Raw genomic sequence first — 20,339 nt, 5'->3', positions numbered from 1 at the left:
GGCGTGGAACCAGCACCAGGTGGTGGAGCTGGAGAAGCGCGGCTGGCTCCGCCAGGCCGGTGGAGTTGGCGGGTTTCCCCGCGGTGGCGGTTTTCGCCACGGCGGTGGGCGGGGCGTAGCGGCGGTCACGAGGTGCGTATCAGCATGCTGCGTATGCTGTATAAGCTGATGCTGTGGAACAGCAGCATCAGCAGCATTAGCAGCATCAGCCACGAGGGCCGTGACGGCCACGCCGACTCTCGCCCACGTGTCCGAAGCGGCGAAGTACTTGTCCGCCTCGGCCGCCAATGCTCGGGGTTCCGTTAGCCCGGTCCCGGCCAACGCGAGGCGAACCTGCGCTGGAAGTTGGCGACGGAAAAGCGCCCGGAATAGAGAACCGGGGGCTTCGTCGCCCAACATTGACAGCATATGGTCCATTCTGACCGATGGGCGCGTGTCGCCGAGCTCGGGGAGATCCAGGAGGCGGTCGGCCCGTGCGTCGTCCGTGAGGCCGAACGTGGCTAGGAGTAGCCGCTTGAGTGCCTCGTACTTGTGGCCGTCCGGTGGGTGGCGAAGGACGGACACAACTCGAGCGGCCGTGCCGGGCCCGAGGGAGGCGACGACGTGGCAGTAGCGCATGTCGTCGTTGGTGAGGCGCCGAAGCTGAAATTGGGCTTCGGCTTGAACGAACCAGACTTCGGCCTGGGCGTCCCAAAATTCGGGAAGTTTAATCGCCATTGCCTTGTCGTTGGCCATTGCAATGGGGTCGTGTTCGGAAGGATCGCTACGGCAGATCCAACGTCGAGGTCACCATATAAAGCGCGATGCTGCACACGCTAATGCTTACGCAAAGAGCAAGCGGACAACGCGGTTCATAAAAGAGTCTTTATTCAAAGTACTCAAACTGCAGCACTCCTGCTCAGGGCTGCGCGCTCCGCGTATATCGTGAGGCCACGCCTCTCTCCCTGGCGTGGCCCATCCCCACTTGGTGTGCGGGGTGATGTCACCGCGTCAGTGCTTTCGTGTCCGCCACACTACTACACACACCCTTCTGAGTCTCCATATGCCCTACATTCACTGAACACTACCAATCCTTTAACACTACTACACACAACCGTCATGGTCTCCATATGCGCTACATTCACTGAACACTACCAATCCTTTAACACTACTACACACACCCTTCCGAGTCTCCATATGCCCTACATTCACTGAACACTACCAATCCTTTAACACTACTACACACAACCGTCATGGTCTCCATATGCGCTACATTCACTGAACACTACCAATCCTTTAACACTACTACACACAACCGTCATGGTCTCCATATGCGCTACATTCACTGAACACTACCAATCCTTTAACACTACTACACACACCCCACCTAGTCCATATATGCCCTACATTCACTCAACACTACCAATCCTTTAACACTACTACACACACCCCACCTAGTCCATATATGCCCTACATTCACTCAACACTACCAATCCTTTAACACTACTACACACACCCCACCTAGTCCATATATGCCCTACATTCACTCAACACTACCAATCTTTTAACACTACTACACACACCCCACCTAGTCCATATATGCCCTACATTCACTCAACACTACCAATCCTTTAACACTACTACACACACCCCACCTAGTCCATATATGCCCTACATTCACTCAACACTACCAATCCTTTAACACTACTACACACACCCCACCTAGTCCATATATGCCCTACATTCACTCAACACTACCAATCTTTTAACACTACTACACACACCCCACCTAGTCCATATATGCCCTACATTCACTCAACACTACCAATCCTTTAACACTACTACACACACCCCACCTAGTCCATATATGCCCTACATTCACTCAACACTACCAATCTTTTAACACTACTACACACCCCCCACCTAGTCTCCATATGCCATACATTCACTCAACACTACCAATCTTTTAACACTACTACACACACCCCACCTAGTCCATATATGTCCTACATTCACTCAACACTACCAATCCTTTAACACTCTACACACACCCCACCTAGTCCATATATGCCCTACATTCACTCAACACTACCAATCTTTTAACACTACTACACACACCCCACCTAGTCTCCATATGCCATACATTCACTCAACACTACCAATCCTTTAACACTACTACACACACCCCACCTAGTCCATATATGCCCTACATTCACTCAACACTACCAATCCTTTAACACTACTACACACACCCCACCTCGTCCATATATGCCCTACATTCACTCAACACTACCAATCTTTTAACACTACTACACACACCCCACCTAGTCCATATATGCCCTACATTCACTCAACACTACCAATCTTTTAACACTACTACACACACCCCACCTAGTCTCCATATGCCATACATTCACTCAACACTACCAATCCTTTAACACTACTACACACACCCTTCCTAGTCTCCATATGCCCTACATTCACACAACACTACCAATCCTTTAACACTACTACACACACCCCACATAGTCCATATATGCCCTACATTCACTCAACACTACCAATCCTTGAAGACTACTTCCACAAAATATATCTGGGAGTGACGTTAATATTGACGGATACCTAAGGTCAATTGGCTTCACAACCACGTGATGCCAAGATTGCTGCTACTATTTCCACTACCTCGACCACTACCACTACTACTACTACAGCAGCAGTAGCAGCAATAACAAAAACAGGCGCAGCCACCACCACCCAATGAGAACCTGCTTCATAGAGCTCCAATAAATGTATTGAACATGATTTCTCTTTAGTCATTCCGTGTTGAGTATCTTTAATTCAATAGTTTATGTTTATCTCAAGTGTTTCTCGATCCTGATTTTATTCCCAATTTTATTCTGTTTCCCGATCTGATCTTCACATCAGACACCACATCGATTAAATCCAGCGATCATTGCTCTGCCATGGAGCTATCACACGACCATCCATACACATTCATGAATATTCATATGGAAACCCTATCATCACTGCATACCATGTGGTCCCTTTAATGTTAATTTACCTGGTACTCTGATTATTTTGTCTTTTGCTGTTCAATCCCAGGATAGACAAGTCCAAGGTGATGTCCCTGGTATTACACACAGCCGATATTAGCCATCCGGCCAAGGACTGGGATTTGCATAATCGCTGGACATTTGCACTCATGGAGGAGTTCTTTCGACAGGTAATCTGTCTCATTCTATGCGCTATCACTCTCTCCCTCATTGTCTTTGTCATTCTCTCTTCATCACTCTCTCTCTCTCTCTATATATCTCTCTGTCACTCTCTCTTCATCACTCTCTCTCTGTCACACACTCTCTCTCTCCATCATTCCTTCTCCACACTCCTTCACCACCACTCCTTCACCACCACTCCTTCTCCACCACTCCTTCTCCACCACTCCTTCTCCACCACTCCTTCTCCATCACTCCTTCTGCATCACTCCTCCATCACTCTCTCTCCATCACTCTCTGTTGCACTCTCTCTGTCACACTATGTCTTTCTCCATCACTCCCTCTCTCTCTCACTCTCACTCTCTCTCTCACACTCTCTCTCTCACACTCTCTCTCTGTCACTCCCTCTCCGTCACTCCCTCTCCGTCACTCCATCTCCGTCACTCCAACTCCGTCACTCTATCTCCGTCACTCTATCTCCGTCACTCTATCTCCGTCACTCTATCTCCATCACTCTATCTCCGTCACTCTATCTCCGTCACTCTATCTCCGTCACTCTATCTCCGTCACTCTATCTCCATCACTCTATCTCCGTCACTCTATCTCCGTCACTCTATCTCCGTCACTCTATCTCCGTCACTCTATCTCCGTCACTCTATCTCCGTCACTCTATCTCCGTCACTCTATCTCCGTCACTCTATCTCCGTCACTCTATCTCCGTCACTCTATCTCCGTCACTCTATCTCCGTCACTCTATCTCCGTCACTCTATCTCCGTCACTCTATCTCCGTCACTCTATCTCCGTCACTCTATCTCCGTCACTCTATCTCCGTCACTCTATCTCCGTCACTCTATCTCCGTCACTCTATCTCCGTCACTCTATCTCCGTCACTCTATCTCCGTCACTCTATCTCCGTCACTCTATCTCCGTCACTCTATCTCCGTCACTCTATCTCCGTCACTCTATCTCCGTCACTCTATCTCCGTCACTCTATCTCCGTCACTCTATCTCCGTCACTCTATCTCCGTCACTCTATCTCCGTCACTCTATCTCCGTCACTCTATCTCCGTCACTCTATCTCCGTCACTCTATCTCCGTCACTCTATCTCCGTCACTCTATCTCCGTCACTCTATCTCCGTCACTCTATCTCCGTCACTCTATCTTCGTCACTCCCTCTCTGTCATTCCCTCTCTGTCATTCCCTCTCTGTCATTCCCTCTCTGTCATTCCCTCTCTGTCATTCCCTCTCTGTCATTCCCTCTCTGTCATTCCCTATCTGTCATTCCCTCTCTCCATCATTATCTTCATTATTCTCACTCTCTCATTCTCATCCCTTATTCTAACTAACAATTTGATACAATGAAGAAGCAACTTTGGGAATTTTCCCTGTCAGACATACAGTCTTGGCCAAAAATATTGGCACCCTTGCACTTTTTTCAAATAACTCACAATTTTCTCTAAAAATAAGTTGAAATTGACAAAAGTATTTGTTCTCCACAATTCTTTATTTCACTGTTAATATTACAGAACCTTTATTTTTGATTCAGAACTTAATATGTCCTTTTAAATCAGAAAATAAAAAGAAATGGCATTGAAAAAATTATTGACACACAAGACTTAATATTTGGTACCACATCCTTTGGACAAAATAACCTATAGCCATGAATGAGCTTCCTTCCTACACCTCATTAATGGCAGTTTGTCCCACTCTTCTTGTGCAAACTGCTCCAGTTCTCCCAGATTTGAAGGGTGCCTTCTCCCAACTGCTGTTTTCAGATCTCCCCACACGTGTTCAATGGGATTTAGATCTGGACTCATTGCTGGTCACTTCAGAACAGTCCAGCGTTTTGTCTTGAAACATTCCTAGGAATTTTGACGTGTGTTTGGGGTCATTGTCTTGCTGCAAGATGCATGAGCTTCGACGGAGACCCAGCTTTCTGACACTAGGTTGAACATTGTGCTCCGAAATGCCTTGGTAATCTCCTGATTTCATGATGCCATGCACACAATCAAGGCACCCAGTGCCAGAGGCAGCACAGCATCCCCAAAACATCACTGGACCTCCTCCATGTTTGACTGTAGGGAAGGTGTTCTTTTCTTTGAAGGCTTTATTTTGTTTTCTGTAAACATAGAGATGATGTGCTTTACCAAAAATCTCCAATTTGGTCTCATCTGTCCATAGGACATTCTCCCAGAACGATTTTGGCTTGTTCAGGTGTGTTTTGGCAAACTCCAGTAAGGCTTTCTCAGCAGTGCGGTCCTCCTGGGTCTCCTACCATAGAACCCCCTTTCATTGAGTTGGTGACGGATGGTGCGAGTTGAAACTGTCTTACCTTGTGTCTGAAGGTCAGCTTGAATCTGTTTGGCAGTTGATCAAGGTGCTTTCTCCTCCATTTGAACAATCCTTTGCTGCAACCTTCGATCAAGTTTTCTCTTGCGCCCATGTCCAGGGAGGTTGGCTACAGTGCCATGGGCCTTAAACTTCCTGATAACATTACGTACGGTGGACACAGGAACATCAAGGTCTCTGGAGATGGACATGTAGCCTTGAGATTGTCCATGCTTGGCTACAATCTTGTGTCTGACCTCCTCAGACAATTCTCTGGTTTTCTTTCTTTTCTCCATGTTCATTGCGGTGCACACAATGACACAAAACAGCAGAATGACTCATTTTCTCTATTCAAACTAGTTGAATGAGTTATTTTTATATTACAGGCACCTGCAACTCACCACGGGTGAGTTCAATTCCAAAGTAAAGGAGAATCACCTGCTTGATTTTTCAATTATTTCTAACAACTTCTAAAAGGTGCCAATAATATTGTCTGGGCCATTTTAGGATTTATGTGTGGAATAAGCAAAGCTTTTGTAATTTTTACAGCTTTTTTGTTTTGTTCCACTGCAAACCAAAGAAATACAAATGTGGAAACCAAAATATTTTTTAATATTATCAATTTTCTGGAAGAAATTGTGAATTATTTGAAAAAAGTGCAAGGGTGTCAATATATTTGACCACGACTGCATATTACCATCAAGTAGACCATCCAATTGACCAGGTTAACTGTATAAGTTCCCGGTCACTGTATAAGGTTCACTGTATAAGGTCACAGTGACCAGGTCACTGTAACTGTATAAGTTCCCGGTTCCGGTTAACTGTATAAGTATAATAGGGAGCCATCATGATTCCCTTTAAAACACTGTACAATCAACTGCACTGTATGGTACAATCAACTGTACAATCAATCACTGCACATCCTGCAATCAACTGTACTGTACAATCAACTGCTACATGTGTTTGAGTAATGAAGAATGTACAACTGTTTGTCATTTTGTAGATTATTATACACATAAGTTTATTCAGGATGCATTTGCCTTTCTTTAATAATTGTTAAAAAGATGTACAGTACCGGTACTCACATGTGTTTGTTGAAATATCCGTTTTGTTTTTCATTTTGTATTTTTTAATTTCCACCTGCAAATATAATAATCGATTCATAAATATTTTATTCTCATCGGATCAGGTATTTGTAGGTAAAAATAAAAAAGGGTCGAGGCCAAAACTAAAAGGCCCAAGCCTAAAACCAAGAGTTCTCTTCACGACCCCACCAGTTCAAAAGCAAATAAAGAAGATGGCGGAAATGTAATAATTACATTAGAGCTGGAGGATTGATTAGTGACTTGAATCGTTACAAGTTGATAGAAGTTGGGTACGCACGGCTGGAGAAGCTGTTACAAATCGTGTCAGTGCGGGGGAGAAGGAGGAGGCATGGCCACAAATGTTACAGAGGGTAATACAGAAAGGGTGACCTTTCCTGATACTGCACCTCCATCAAGGAGATCTTGAGGATGTGACATCACATCTCTTTCGCCATTGCAGGAAAGGTGATCCTTTTTGGCTGAAGGTGTGTCGGGTGCTGATTCCTTCACTCGCCATGGAATTTATGCACTTCCTGTGTTTGCAAGATTACTTATAAAACTGCTCTTCTCCATTAATTCCAAGGGCCTCTGTAAATCGGCTCAGCCAATTCACTTTTAAGCTTCCTTATTCTTCTTTCATCATTTCCTCCTTTCAACAATATTTATTTTCATCCTGTTTTCCTCAGTTTTCTTTTCTGCCCCCTTTTCATAATATCATGTTGAGTGATTTTTCACTGACCAATCCCTCTGTCTTTTATTACAATATAATATGTTGAATTGCATCTGACCTTTCCACACCTTTTCCATATCCCACCTTTGTTTGTGCACCATCCGAGCAGTCTTGACTCTCCAGAGGTCCTTAGAAAGAATGGTGCTGCGGACGGAGCCTTTGTGCCCACTTGTTCGATCCTGGTAGTTGACCAACGTATAACCAGTATAACATTGTATCCAGTACGTATAAGTATCCAGTATAACCTTGGGACTGCTCGACCATTGTGAACATCTCGGTGATCTCGTCGCTGATGCAGGTGCTTCGTGTGCCCTGGCTGAGCAAGCCTTTAGCCATGGGGACTCTGACCTTGGACACATCTCACGAGTAGATTTTAAAAGTAGATTTTGGTTTTTGAAATAGGCAAACTACTGAATAAATGTAGATTTTAAAATAGGCAAACTACTGAATAAATGTAGATTTCAAAATAGGCAAACTACTGAATAAATGTAGATTTTAAAATAGGCAAACCACTGAATAAATGTAGCTTTTAAAATAGGCAAACTACTGAATAAATGTAGGTTTTAAAATAGGCAAACTACTGAATAAATGTAGATTTTAAAATAGGCAAACCACTGAATAAATGTAGATTTTAAAATAGGCAAACCACTGAATAAATGTAGATTTTAAAATAGGCAAACCACTGAATAAATGTAGATTTTAAAATAGGCAAACCACTGAATAAATGTAGATTTTAAAATAGGCAAACCACTGAATAAATGTAGATTTTAAAATAGGCAAACCACTGAATAAATGTAGATTTTAAAATAGGCAAACCACTGAATAAATGTAGATTTTAAAATAGGCAAACTACTGAATAAATGTAGATTTTAAAATAGGCAAACTACTGAATAAATGTAGATTTCAAAATAGGCAAACTACTGAATAAATGTAGATTTTAAAATAGGCAAACCACTGAATAAATGTAGATTTTAAAATAGGCAAACTACTGAATAAATGTAGATTTTAAAATAGGCAAACTACTGAATAAATGTAGATTTTAAAATAGGCACACGACTGAATAAATGTAGATTTTAAAATAGGCAAACTACTGTGTAAATGTGGATTTTAAAATAGGCAAACTACTGAATAAATGTAGATTTTAAAATAGGCAAACCACTGAATAAATGTAGATTTTAAAATAGGAAAACCACTGAATAAATGTAGATTTTAAAATAGGCAAACCACTGAATAAATGTAGATTTTAAAATAGGCAAACCACTGAATAAATGTAGATTTTAAAGTAGGCAAACTACTGAATAATGTAGATTTTAAAATAGGCAAACTACTGATTAAATGTCGATTTTAAAATAGGCAAACTACTGAATAAATGTAGATTTTAAAATAGGCAAACCACTGAATAAATGTAGGTTTTAAAATAGGCAAACTACTGAATAAATGTAGATTTTAAAATAGGCAAACCACTGAATAAATGTAGATTTTAAAGTACGCAAACTACTGAATAAATGTAGATTTTAAAATAGGCAAACTACTGAATAAATGTAGATTTTAAAATAGGCAAACTAATGAATAAATGTAGATTTTAAAATAGGCAAACCACTGAATAAATGTAGATTTTAAAGTACGCAAACTACTGAATAAATTTAGATTTTAAAATAGGCAAACTACTGATTAAATGTAGATTTTAAAATAGGCAAACTACTGAATAAATGTAGATTTTAAAATAGGCAAACCACTGAATAAATGTAGGTTTTAAAGTAAGCAAACTACTGAATAAATGTAGATTTTAAAATAGGAAAACTACTGAATAAATGTAGATTTTAAAATTGGCAAACTACTGAATAAATGTAGATTTTAAAATGGGCAAACCACTGAATAAATGTAGATTTTAAAATAGGCAAACCACTGAATAAATGTAGATTTTAAAATAGGCACACTACTGCGTAAATGTTGATTTTAAAATAGGCAAACTACTGAACAAATGTAGATTTTAAAATAGGCAAACTACTGATTAAATGTAGATTTTAAAATAGGCAAACTACTGAATAAATGTAGCTTTTAAAATAGGCAAACCACTGAATAAATGTAGGTTTTAAAATAGGCAAACTACTGAATAAATGTAGATTTTAAAAGAGGCAAACTACTGAATAAATGTAGATTTTAAAATAGGCAAACTACTGAATAAATGTAGATTTTCAAATAGGCAAACTACTGAATAAATGTAGATTTTAAAATAGGCAAACTACTGAACAAATGTAGATTTTTAAAATAGGCAAACTACTGAATAAATGTAGATTTTAAAATTGGCAAACTACTGAATAAATGTAGATTTTAAAATAGGCAAACTACTGAATAATGTAGATTTTAAAATAGGCAAACTACTGATTAAATGTCGATTTTAAAATAGGCAAACTACTGAATAAATGTCGATTTTAAAATAGGCAAACCACTGAATAAATGTAGGTTTTAAAATAGGCAAACTACTGAATAAATGTAGATTTTAAAATAGGCAAACCACTGAATAAATGTAGATTTTAAAGTACGCAAACTACTGAATAAATGTAGATTTTAAAATAGGCAAACTACTGAATAAATGTAGATTTTAAAATAGGCAAACTAATGAATAAATGTAGATTTTAAAATAGGCAAACCACTGAATAAATGTAGATTTTAAAGTACGCAAAGTACTGAATAAATTTAGATTTTAAAATAGGCAAACTACTGATTAAATGTAGATTTTAAAATAGGCAAACTACTGAATAAATGTAGATTTTAAAATAGGCAAACCACTGAATAAATGTAGGTTTTAAAGTAAGCAAACTACTGAATAAATGTAGATTTTAAAATAGGAAAACTACTGAATAAATGTAGATTTTAAAATTGGCAAACTACTGAATAAATGTAGATTTTAAAATGGGCAAACCACTAAATAAATGTAGATTTTAAAATAGGCAAACCACTGAATAAATGTAGATTTTAAAATAGGCACACTACTGTGTAAATGTTGATTTTAAAATAGGCAAACTACTGAACAAATGTAGATTTTAAAATAGGCAAACTACTGATTAAATGTAGATTTTAAAATAGGCAAACTACTGAATAAATGTAGATTTTAAAATAGGCAAACCACTGAATAAATGTAGGTTTTAAAATAGGCAAACTACTGAATAAATGTAGATTTTAAAAGAGGCAAACTACTGAATAAATGTAGATTTTAAAATAGGCAAACTACTGAATAAATGTAGATTTTCAAATAGGCAAACTACTGAATAAATGTAGATTTTAAAATAGGCAAACTACTGAACAAATGTAGATTTTTAAAATAGGCAAACTACTGAATAAATGTAGATTTTAAAATTGGCAAACTACTGAATAAATGTAGATTTTAAAATAGGCAAACCACTGAATAAATGTACATTTTAAAATTGGCAAACTACTGAATAAATGTAGATTTTAAAATAGGTAAACTACTGAACAAATGTAGATTTTCAAATAGGCAAACTACTGAATAAATGTAGATTTTAAAATAGGCAAACCACTGAATAAATGTAGGTTTTAAAGTAAGCAAACTACTGAATAAATGTAGATTTTAAAATAGGAAAACTACTGAATAAATGTAGATTTTAAAATTGGCAAACGACTGAATAAATGTAGATTTTAAAATGGGCAAACCACTGAATAAATGTAGATTTTAAAATAGGCAAACCACTGAATAAATGTAGATTTTAAAATAGGCACACTACTGTGTAAATGTTGATTTTAAAATAGGCAAACTACTGAACAAATGTAGATTTTAAAATAGGCAAACTACTGATTAAATGTAGATTTTAAAATAGGCAAACCACTGAATAAATGTAGGTTTTAAAATAGGCAAACTACTGAATAAATGTAGATTTTAAAAGAGGCAAACTACTGAATAAATGTAGATTTTAAAATAGGCAAACTACTGAATAAATGTAGATTTTCAAATAGGCAAACTACTGAATAAATGTAGATTTTAAAATAGGCAAACTACTGTGTAAATGTAGATTTTAAAATAGGCAAACCACTGAATAAATGTAGATTTTAAAATAGGCAAACTAATGAATAAATGTAGATTTTAAAATAGGCAAACTACTGAATAAGTGTAGATTTTAAAATAGGAAAACTACTGAATAAATGTAGATTTTAAAATAGGCAAACCACTGAATAAATGTAGATTTTAAAATAGGCAAACTACTGAATAAATGTAGATTTTAAAATTGGCAAACTACTGAATAAATGTAGATTTTAAAATAGGCAAACCACTGAATAAATGTAGATATTAAAATTGGCAAACTACTGAATAAATGTAGATTTTAAAATAGGTAAACTACTGAACAAATGTAGATTTTAAAATCGGTAAACTACTGAACAAATGTAGATTTTTAAAATAGGCAAACTATTGAATAAATGTAGATTTTAAAATTGGCAAACTACTGAATAAATGTAGATTTTAAAATAGGTAAACTACTGAATAAATGTAGATTTTCAAATAGGCAAACTACTGTGTAAATGTTGATTTTAAAATAGGCAAACTACTGAATAAATGTAGATTTTAAAATAGGCAAACCACTGAATAAATGTAGATTTTAAAATATTCACACGACTGAATAAATGTAGATTTTAAAATAGGCAAACTAATGTGTAAATGTTGATTTTAAAATAGGCAAACTACTGAATAAATGTAGATTTTAAAATAGGCAAACCACTGAATAAATGTAGGTTTTAAAATAGGCAAACTACTGAATAAAGGTAGATTTTAAAATAGGCAAACTACTGAATAAATGCCGATTTTAAAATAGGCAAACTACTGAATAAATGTAGATTTTAAAATAGGCAAACTACTGAATAAATGTAGATTTTAAAATAGGCAAACTACTGAATAAATGTAGATTTTAAAATAGGCAAACTACTGAATAAATGTCGATTTTAAAATAGGCACACGACTGAATAAATGTAGATTTTAAAATAGGCAAACTACTGTGTAAATGTAGATTTTAAAATAGGCAAACTACTATGTAAATGTTGATTTTAAAATAGGCAAACCACTGAATAAATGTAGATTTTAAAATAGGCAAACTACTATGTAAATCTAGTTTTTAAAATAGGCAAACCACTGAATAAATGTAGATTTTAAAATAGGCAAACTACCGTGTAAATGTTGATTTTAAAATAGGCAAACCACTGAATAAATGTAGATTTTAAAATAGGCAAACTACGATGTAAATCTAGTTTTAAAAATAGGCATACCACTGAATAAATTTAGATTTTAAAATAGGCAAACCACTGAATAAATGTAGATTTTAAAATAGGCAAACCACTGAATAAATCTAGTTTTTAAAATAGGCAAACTACTGTGTAATTGTAGATTTTAATATAGGCAAACCACTGTGTAAATGTCGATTTTAAAATAGGCAAACCACTGAATAAATGGAGATTTTAAAATAGGCAAACTACTGAATAAATGTAGATTTTAAAATAGGCAAGCTACTGAATAAATGTAGATTTTAAAATAGGCAAACCACTGAATAAATGTAGATTCTAAAATAGGCAAACTACTGAATAAATGTAGATTTTAAAATAGGCAAACTACTGAATAAATGTAGATTTTAAAATAGGCAAACCACTGAATAAATGTAGATTTTAAAATAGGCAAACCACTGAATAAATGTAGATTTCATAATAGGCAAACTACTGAATAAATGTAGATTTTAAAATAGGCAAACTACTGAATAAATGTAGATTTTAAAATAGGCAAACTACTGAATAAATGTAGATTTCAAAATAGGCAAACTACTGAATAAATGTAGATTTTCAAATAGGCAAACTACTGTGTAAATGTTGATTTTAAAATAGGCAAACTACTGAATAAATGTAGATTTTAAAATAGGCAAACCACTGAATAAATGTAGATTTTAAAATATTCACACGACTGAATAAATGTAGATTTTAAAATAGGCAAACTAATGTGTAAATGTTGATTTTAAAATAGGCAAACTACTGAATAAATGTAGATTTTAAAATAGGCAAACCACTGAATAAATGTAGGTTTTAAAATAGGCAAACTACTGAATAAAGGTAGATTTTAAAATAGGCAAACTACTGAATAAATGCCGATTTTAAAATAGGCAAACTACTGAATAAATGTAGATTTTAAAATAGGCAAACTACTGAATAAATGTAGATTTTAAAATAGGCAAACTACTGAATAAATGTAGATTTTAAAATAGGCAAACTACTGAATAAATGTCGATTTTAAAATAGGCACACGACTGAATAAATGTAGATTTTAAAATAGGCAAACTACTGTGTAAATGTAGATTTTAAAATAGGCAAACTACTATGTAAATGTTGATTTTAAAATAGGCAAACCACTGAATAAATGTAGATTTTAAAATAGGCAAACTACTATGTAAATCTAGTTTTTAAAATAGGCAAACCACTGAATAAATGTAGATTTTAAAATAGGCAAACTACCGTGTAAATGTTGATTTTAAAATAGACAAACCACTGAATAAATGTAGATTTTAAAATAGGCAAACTACGATGTAAATCTAGTTTTAAAAATAGGCATACCACTGAATAAATTTAGATTTTAAAATAGGCAAACCACTGAATAAATGTAGATTTTAAAATAGGCAAACCACTGAATAAATCTAGTTTTTAAAATAGGCAAACTACTGTGTAATTGTAGATTTTAATATAGGCAAACCACTGTGTAAATGTCGATTTTAAAATAGGCAAACCACTGAATAAATGGAGATTTTAAAATAGGCAAACTACTGAATAAATGTAGATTTTAAAATAGGCAAGCTTCTGAATAAATGTAGATTTTAAAATAGGCAAACCACTGAATAAATGTAGATTTTAAAATAGGCAAACTACTGAATAAATGTAGATTTTAAAATAGGCAAACTACTGAATAAATGTAGATTTTAAAATAGGCAAACCACTGAATAAATGTAGATTTTAAAATAGGCAAACCACTGAATAAATGTAGATTTCATAATAGGCAAACTACTGAATAAATGTAGATTTTAAAATAGGCAAACTACTGAATAAATGTAGATTTTAAAATAGGCAAACTACTGAATAAATGTAGATTTCAAAATAGGCAAACTACTGAATAAATGTAGATTTTAAAATAGGCAAACCACTGAATAAATGTAGATTTTAAAATAGGTAAACTACTGAACAAATGTAGATTTTCAAATAGGCAAACTACTGAATAAATGTAGATTTTAAAATAGGCAAACCACTGAATAAATGTAGGTTTTAAAGTAAGCAAACTACTGAATAAATGTAGATTTTAAAATAGGAAAACTACTGAATAAATGTAGATTTTAAAATTGGCAAACTACTGAATAAATGTAGATTTTAAAATGGGCAAACCACTGAATAAATGTAGATTTTAAAATAGGCAAACCACTGAATAAATGTAGATTTTAAAATAGGCACACTACTGTGTAAATGTTGATTTTAAAATAGGCAAACTACTGAACAAGTGTAGATTTTAAAATAGGCAAACTACTGATTAAATGTAGATTTTAAAATAGGCAAACTACTGAACAAATGTAGATTTTTAAAATAGGTAAACTACTGAACAAATTTATATTTTCAAATAGGCAAACTACTGAATAAATGTAGATTTTAAAATAGGCAAACCACTGAATAAATGTAGGTTTTAAAGTAAGCAAACTACTGAATAAATGTAGATTTTAAAATAGGAAAACTACTGAATAAATGTAGATTTTAAAATTGGCAAACTACTGAATAAATGTAGATTTTAAAATGGGCAAACCACTGAATAAATGTAGATTTTAAAATGGGCAAACCACTGAATAAATGTAGATTTTAAAATAGGCAAACCACTGAATAAATGTAGATTTTAAAATAGGCACACGACTGAATAAATGTAGATTTTAAAATAGGCAAACCACTGAACAAATGTAGATTTTAAAATAGGCAAACTACTGATTAAATGTAGATTTTAAAATAGGCAAACTACTGAATAAATGTAGATTTTAAAATAGGCAAACCACTGAATAAATGTAGGTTTTAAAATAGGCAAACTACTGAATAAATGTAGTTTTTAAAGAGGCAAACTACTGAATAAATGTAGATTTTAAAATAGGCAAACTACTGAATAAATGTAGATTTTCAAATAGGCAAACTACTGAATAAATGTAGATTTTAAAATAGGCAAACTACTGAACAAATGTAGATTTTTAAAATAGGCAAACTACTGAATAAATGTAGATTTTAAAATTGGCAAACTACTGAATAAATGTAGATTTTAAAATAGGCAAACCACTGAATAAATGTAGATTTTAAAATAGGCAAACTAATGTGTAAATGTTGATTTTAAAATAGGCAAACTACTGAATAAATGTAGATTTTAAAATAGGCAAACCACTGAATAAATGTAGGTTTTAAAATAGGCAAACTACTGAATAAATGTAGATTTTAAAATAGGCAAACTACTGAATAAATGCCGATTTTAAAATAGGCAAACTACTGAATAAATGTAGATTTTAAAATAGGCAAACTACTGAATACATGTAGATTTTAAAATAGGCAAACTACTGAATAAATGTAGATTTTAAAATAGGCACATGACTGAATAAATGTAGATTTTAAAATAGGCAAACTACTGTGTAAATGTAGATTTTAAAATAGGCAAACTACTATGTAAATGTAGATTTTAAAATAGGCAAACTACTGTGTAAATGTTGATTTTAAAATAGGCAAACCACTGAATAAATGTAGATTTTAAAATAGGAAAACTACTATGTAAATCTAGTTTTTAAAATAGGCAAACTACTGTGTAAATGTAGATTTTAAAATAGGCAAACTACTGAATAAATGTAGATTTTAAAATAGGCAAACTACTGTGAAATTGTAGATTTTAAAATAGGCAAACTACTGTGTAAATGTAGATTTTAAAATAGGCAAACTACTGAATAAATGTAGATTTTAAAATAGGCAAACTACTATGTAAATCTAGTTTTTAAAATAGGCAAACTACTGTGTAAATGTAGATTTTAAAATAGGCAAACCACTGAATAAATGTGGATTTTAAAATAGGCAAACTACTATGTAAATCTAGTTTTTAAAATAGGCAAACTACTGTGTAATTGTAGATTTTAAAATAGGCAAACTACTGAATAAATGTCGATTTTAAAATAGGCAAACCACTGAATAAATGTAGATTTTAAAATAGGCAAACCACTGAATAAATGTAGATTTTAAAATAGGCAAACCACTGAATAAATGTCGATTTTAAAATCGGCAAACTACTGAATAAATGTATATTTTAAAATAGGCAAACCACTGAATAAATGTAGATTTTAAAATAGGCAAACTACTGAATAAATGTAGATTTTAAAATAGGCAATCTACTGAATAAATGTAGATTTTAAAATAGGCAAACCACTGAATAAATGTAGATTTTAAAATAGGCAAACTACTGAATAAATGTAGATTTTAAAATAGGCAAACTACTGAATAAATGTAGATTTTAAAATAGGCAAACTACTGAATAAATGTAGGTTTTAAAATAGGCAAACCACTGAATAAATGTCGATTTTAAAATAGGCAAACCACTGAATAAATGTAGATTTTAAAATAGGCAAACTACTGAATAAATGTAGATTTTAAAATAGGCAATCTACTGAATAAATGTAGATTTTAAAATAGGCAAACCACTGAATAAATGTCGATTTTAAAATAGGCAAACCACTGAATAAATGTAGATTTTAAAATAGGCAAACCACTGAATAAATGTAGATTTTAAAATAGGCAAACTACTGAATAAATGTAGATTTTAAAATAGGCAAACCACTGAATAAATGTAGATTTTAAAATAGGCATTCTACTGAATAAATGTAGATTTTAAAATGGGCAAACCACTGAATAAATGTAGATTTTAAAATAGGCAAACCACTGAATAAATGTAGATTTTAAAATAGGCAAACTACTGAATAAATGTAGATTTTAAAATAGGCAAACTACTGAATAAATGTAGATTTTAAAATAGGCAAACTACTGAATAAATGTAGATTTTAAAATGGGCAAACCACTGAATAAATGTAGATTTTAAAATAGGCAAACCACTGAATAAATGTAGATTTTAAAATAGGCAAACTACTGAATAAATGTAGATTTTAAAATAGGCAAACTACTGAATAAATGTAGATTTTAAAATAGGCAAACTACTGAATAAATGTAGATTTTAAAATAGGCAATCTACTGAATAAATGTAGATTTTAAAATGGGCAAACCACTGAATAAATGTAGATTTTAAAATAGGCAAACTACTGAATAAATGTAGATTTTAAAATAGGCAAACTACTGAATAAATGTAGATTTTAAAATAGGCAAACCACTGAATAAATGTAGATTTTAAAATAGGTAAACTACTGAATAAATGTAGATTTTAAAATAGGCAAACCACTGAATAAATGTAGATTTTAAAATAGGCAAACTACTGAATAAATGTAGATTTTAAAATAGGCAAACTACTGAATAAATGTAGATTTTAAAATAGGCAAACTACTGAATAAATGTAGATTTTAAAATAGGCAAACTACTGAATAAATGTAGATTTTAAAATAGGCAAACTACTGAATAAATGTAGATTTTAAAATAGGCAAACTACTGAATAAATGTAGATTTTAAAATAGGCAAACCACTGAATAAATGTAGATTTTAAAATAGGCAATCTCCTGAATAAATGTAGATTTTAAAATAGGCAAACCACTGAATAAATGTAGATTTTAAAATAGGCAAACTACTGAATAAATGTAGATTTTAAAATAGGCAAACTACTGAATAAATGTAGATTTTAAAATAGGCAAACCACTGAATAAATGTAGATTTTAAAATAGGCAAACTACTGAATAAATGTAGATTTTAAAATAGGCAAACTACTGAATAAATGTAGATTTTAAAATAGGCAAACTACTATGTAAATCTAGTTTTTAAAATAGGCAAACTACTGTGAAATTGTAGATTTTAAAATAGGCAAACTACTGAATAAATGTCGATTTTAAAATAGGCAAACTCCTGTGTAAATGTAGATTTTAAAATATGCAAACTACTGTGTAAATGTTTATTTTAAAATAGGAAAACTAGTGTGTAAATTTAGATTTTAAAATAGGCAAACTACTGTGTAAATGTAGATTTTAAAATAGGCAAACTACTGAATAAATGTAGATTTTAAAATAGGCAAACTACTTTGTAAAAGTATATTTTGAAATAGGCAAACTACTAAATAAATGTAGATTTTAAAATTGGCAAACTACTTTGTAAAAGTAGATTTTAAAATAGGCAAACTACTAAACAAGAAGACGTCATGTGGAGGACGATACTTGCAAAATCTCCCCCCCCCCCCCCTCCATCCCCAAGAAACAAAAATTCCATTGATACAGCAAATTGTCCATTTCATCAAGATTTAAATTGAAAATCTTGATCAAAGCTCCAGTCAATAGGAAGAAAAGTGACGCATTTTCAGATGAAAAATGATGATTTTGAAAGGTTGCCCTTGAGTTGACCTTTGACCGTTTGACCTCAAAAATAGTATGTTTCCCAATTTAGTGACTCGATATGCAAATGCGGTTCAATTTTCAACTCAATCGGTTGAGAATTGACGGCTTTTTAGATGAAAATTGATGATGTAAAAAATTTGACCTTGAGTTGACCTTTGACCTTTTGACCTCAAAAATAGTTCGTTTCCCAATTTATTGACTCAATATACAAATGCTATTCAATTTTCAAGTCAATCGGATATAAAATGGCGATTTTAGAAATTTGACCTCCAGATGACCTTTGACCTCAAAATCAATTGGCTTCTCAATTTGGACGACCTATACAACTTGGTAAAGTTTTGTGACGATCGGTTTGGAATTGTGACCTGTAGGCCGGTGACAAACAAACAGACGGAACCACAAACGCAACCGACCAATATACTTGAAAAATCTTCGATTTTGCAAGTAATAAATGTAGATTTTAAAATTGGCAAACTACTTTGTAAAAGTAGATTTTAAAACAGGAAAACTACTGTGTAAATGTACCATCTATAAATGTACCTATCCATGAAAATGATCATCACGGGGCCAATGGCCCTACAAAGATCAATATCATTGATTATGATGATTATTGGAGTCGTTTAATCGACCTCCCCCCTGGAGTCATCCACCTTCCCTAATCGAAGTGCTTTTGCATGTCAGGTACCAGTTCTGGGTCAAATAATCAACATGATCTCTACAAACAAGATCATTCTTAATAAAGTCCTCAACTCTTTGTCTTGGTCCCAGAGTTTGTTATCATATTTCATTTTCCAAATTTCCCAAGACACTAGATGATGTCTTCGTTCAGAGTTCAGCAAACTCCACCATGTAATGATTAATTATTTGGAAGAAAACTTCCTGGGGGAGCATTCTCCAGGACCCTATTGAAAATTGTGCTTCTCCCATAGATCTGACTCATTGGCATTCCGGAACTGCACAAGCCTGTAATAAGTGTCTATAATATAATATAATATAATATAATAAGTGTCTTTAACATGTGTTTTTTTTTTATCTCTCCCACCCCCCCCCCCCCTTCCCACGCCCCCCGCAACCCCCAAGCCCTCTACCTCCCACGGATCTTCCGTTGTCCCTGTCTCTACTGTTGTACTTGTGTGCTTCCCGCTCTCTCCCCATCTTGTCTCCCGCTCCCTTTATCATATATTTTATGTGTCGGTTTTTTTTTTTGTCATTAATATTAGCTCTTACACGAGCCTCGATCTTGTATACAAAAATAATAATAATAATAATAATAATAATAATAATAATAATAAGATTTCTGAATCCATGAAAATTTTGTTGGGAATGTTCTGCCATTCCAGACATATGGATTGTGTATAGGAGGCATTTGTCCACCTGAATGTTAATTATTGTGCTATTTGCCAAAAAGCAAACGCTGTCCATAAATTGATCGG

At 34.0% G+C, this 20,339-nt stretch overlaps 1 protein-coding gene across 1 annotated transcript in view; it reads left to right on the top strand.

The window, feature by feature from the left end:
• The window catches only part of LOC137429577 (dual specificity calcium/calmodulin-dependent 3',5'-cyclic nucleotide phosphodiesterase 1A-like), a 234,385-nt gene that overhangs the window by 177,631 nt on the left and 36,415 nt on the right, over positions 1-20,339 (top strand). The window contains exon 10 of the mRNA XM_068119595.2: positions 3,082-3,202. Coding sequence (XP_067975696.2) covers positions 3,082-3,202 — 121 coding nt within the window. The remainder of the gene's footprint in view (positions 1-3,081; positions 3,203-20,339) is intronic.

The sequence above is a fragment of the Myxine glutinosa genome, chromosome 6 (assembly GCF_964187855.1).
Source record: "Myxine glutinosa chromosome 6, kmMyxGlut1.1, whole genome shotgun sequence".
Classification (NCBI taxonomy): Eukaryota; Metazoa; Chordata; class Myxini; order Myxiniformes; family Myxinidae; genus Myxine; species Myxine glutinosa.
The sequence above is the reverse complement of the archived record's forward strand: the minus strand, read 5'-3'. Positions and strand labels throughout refer to the sequence as shown.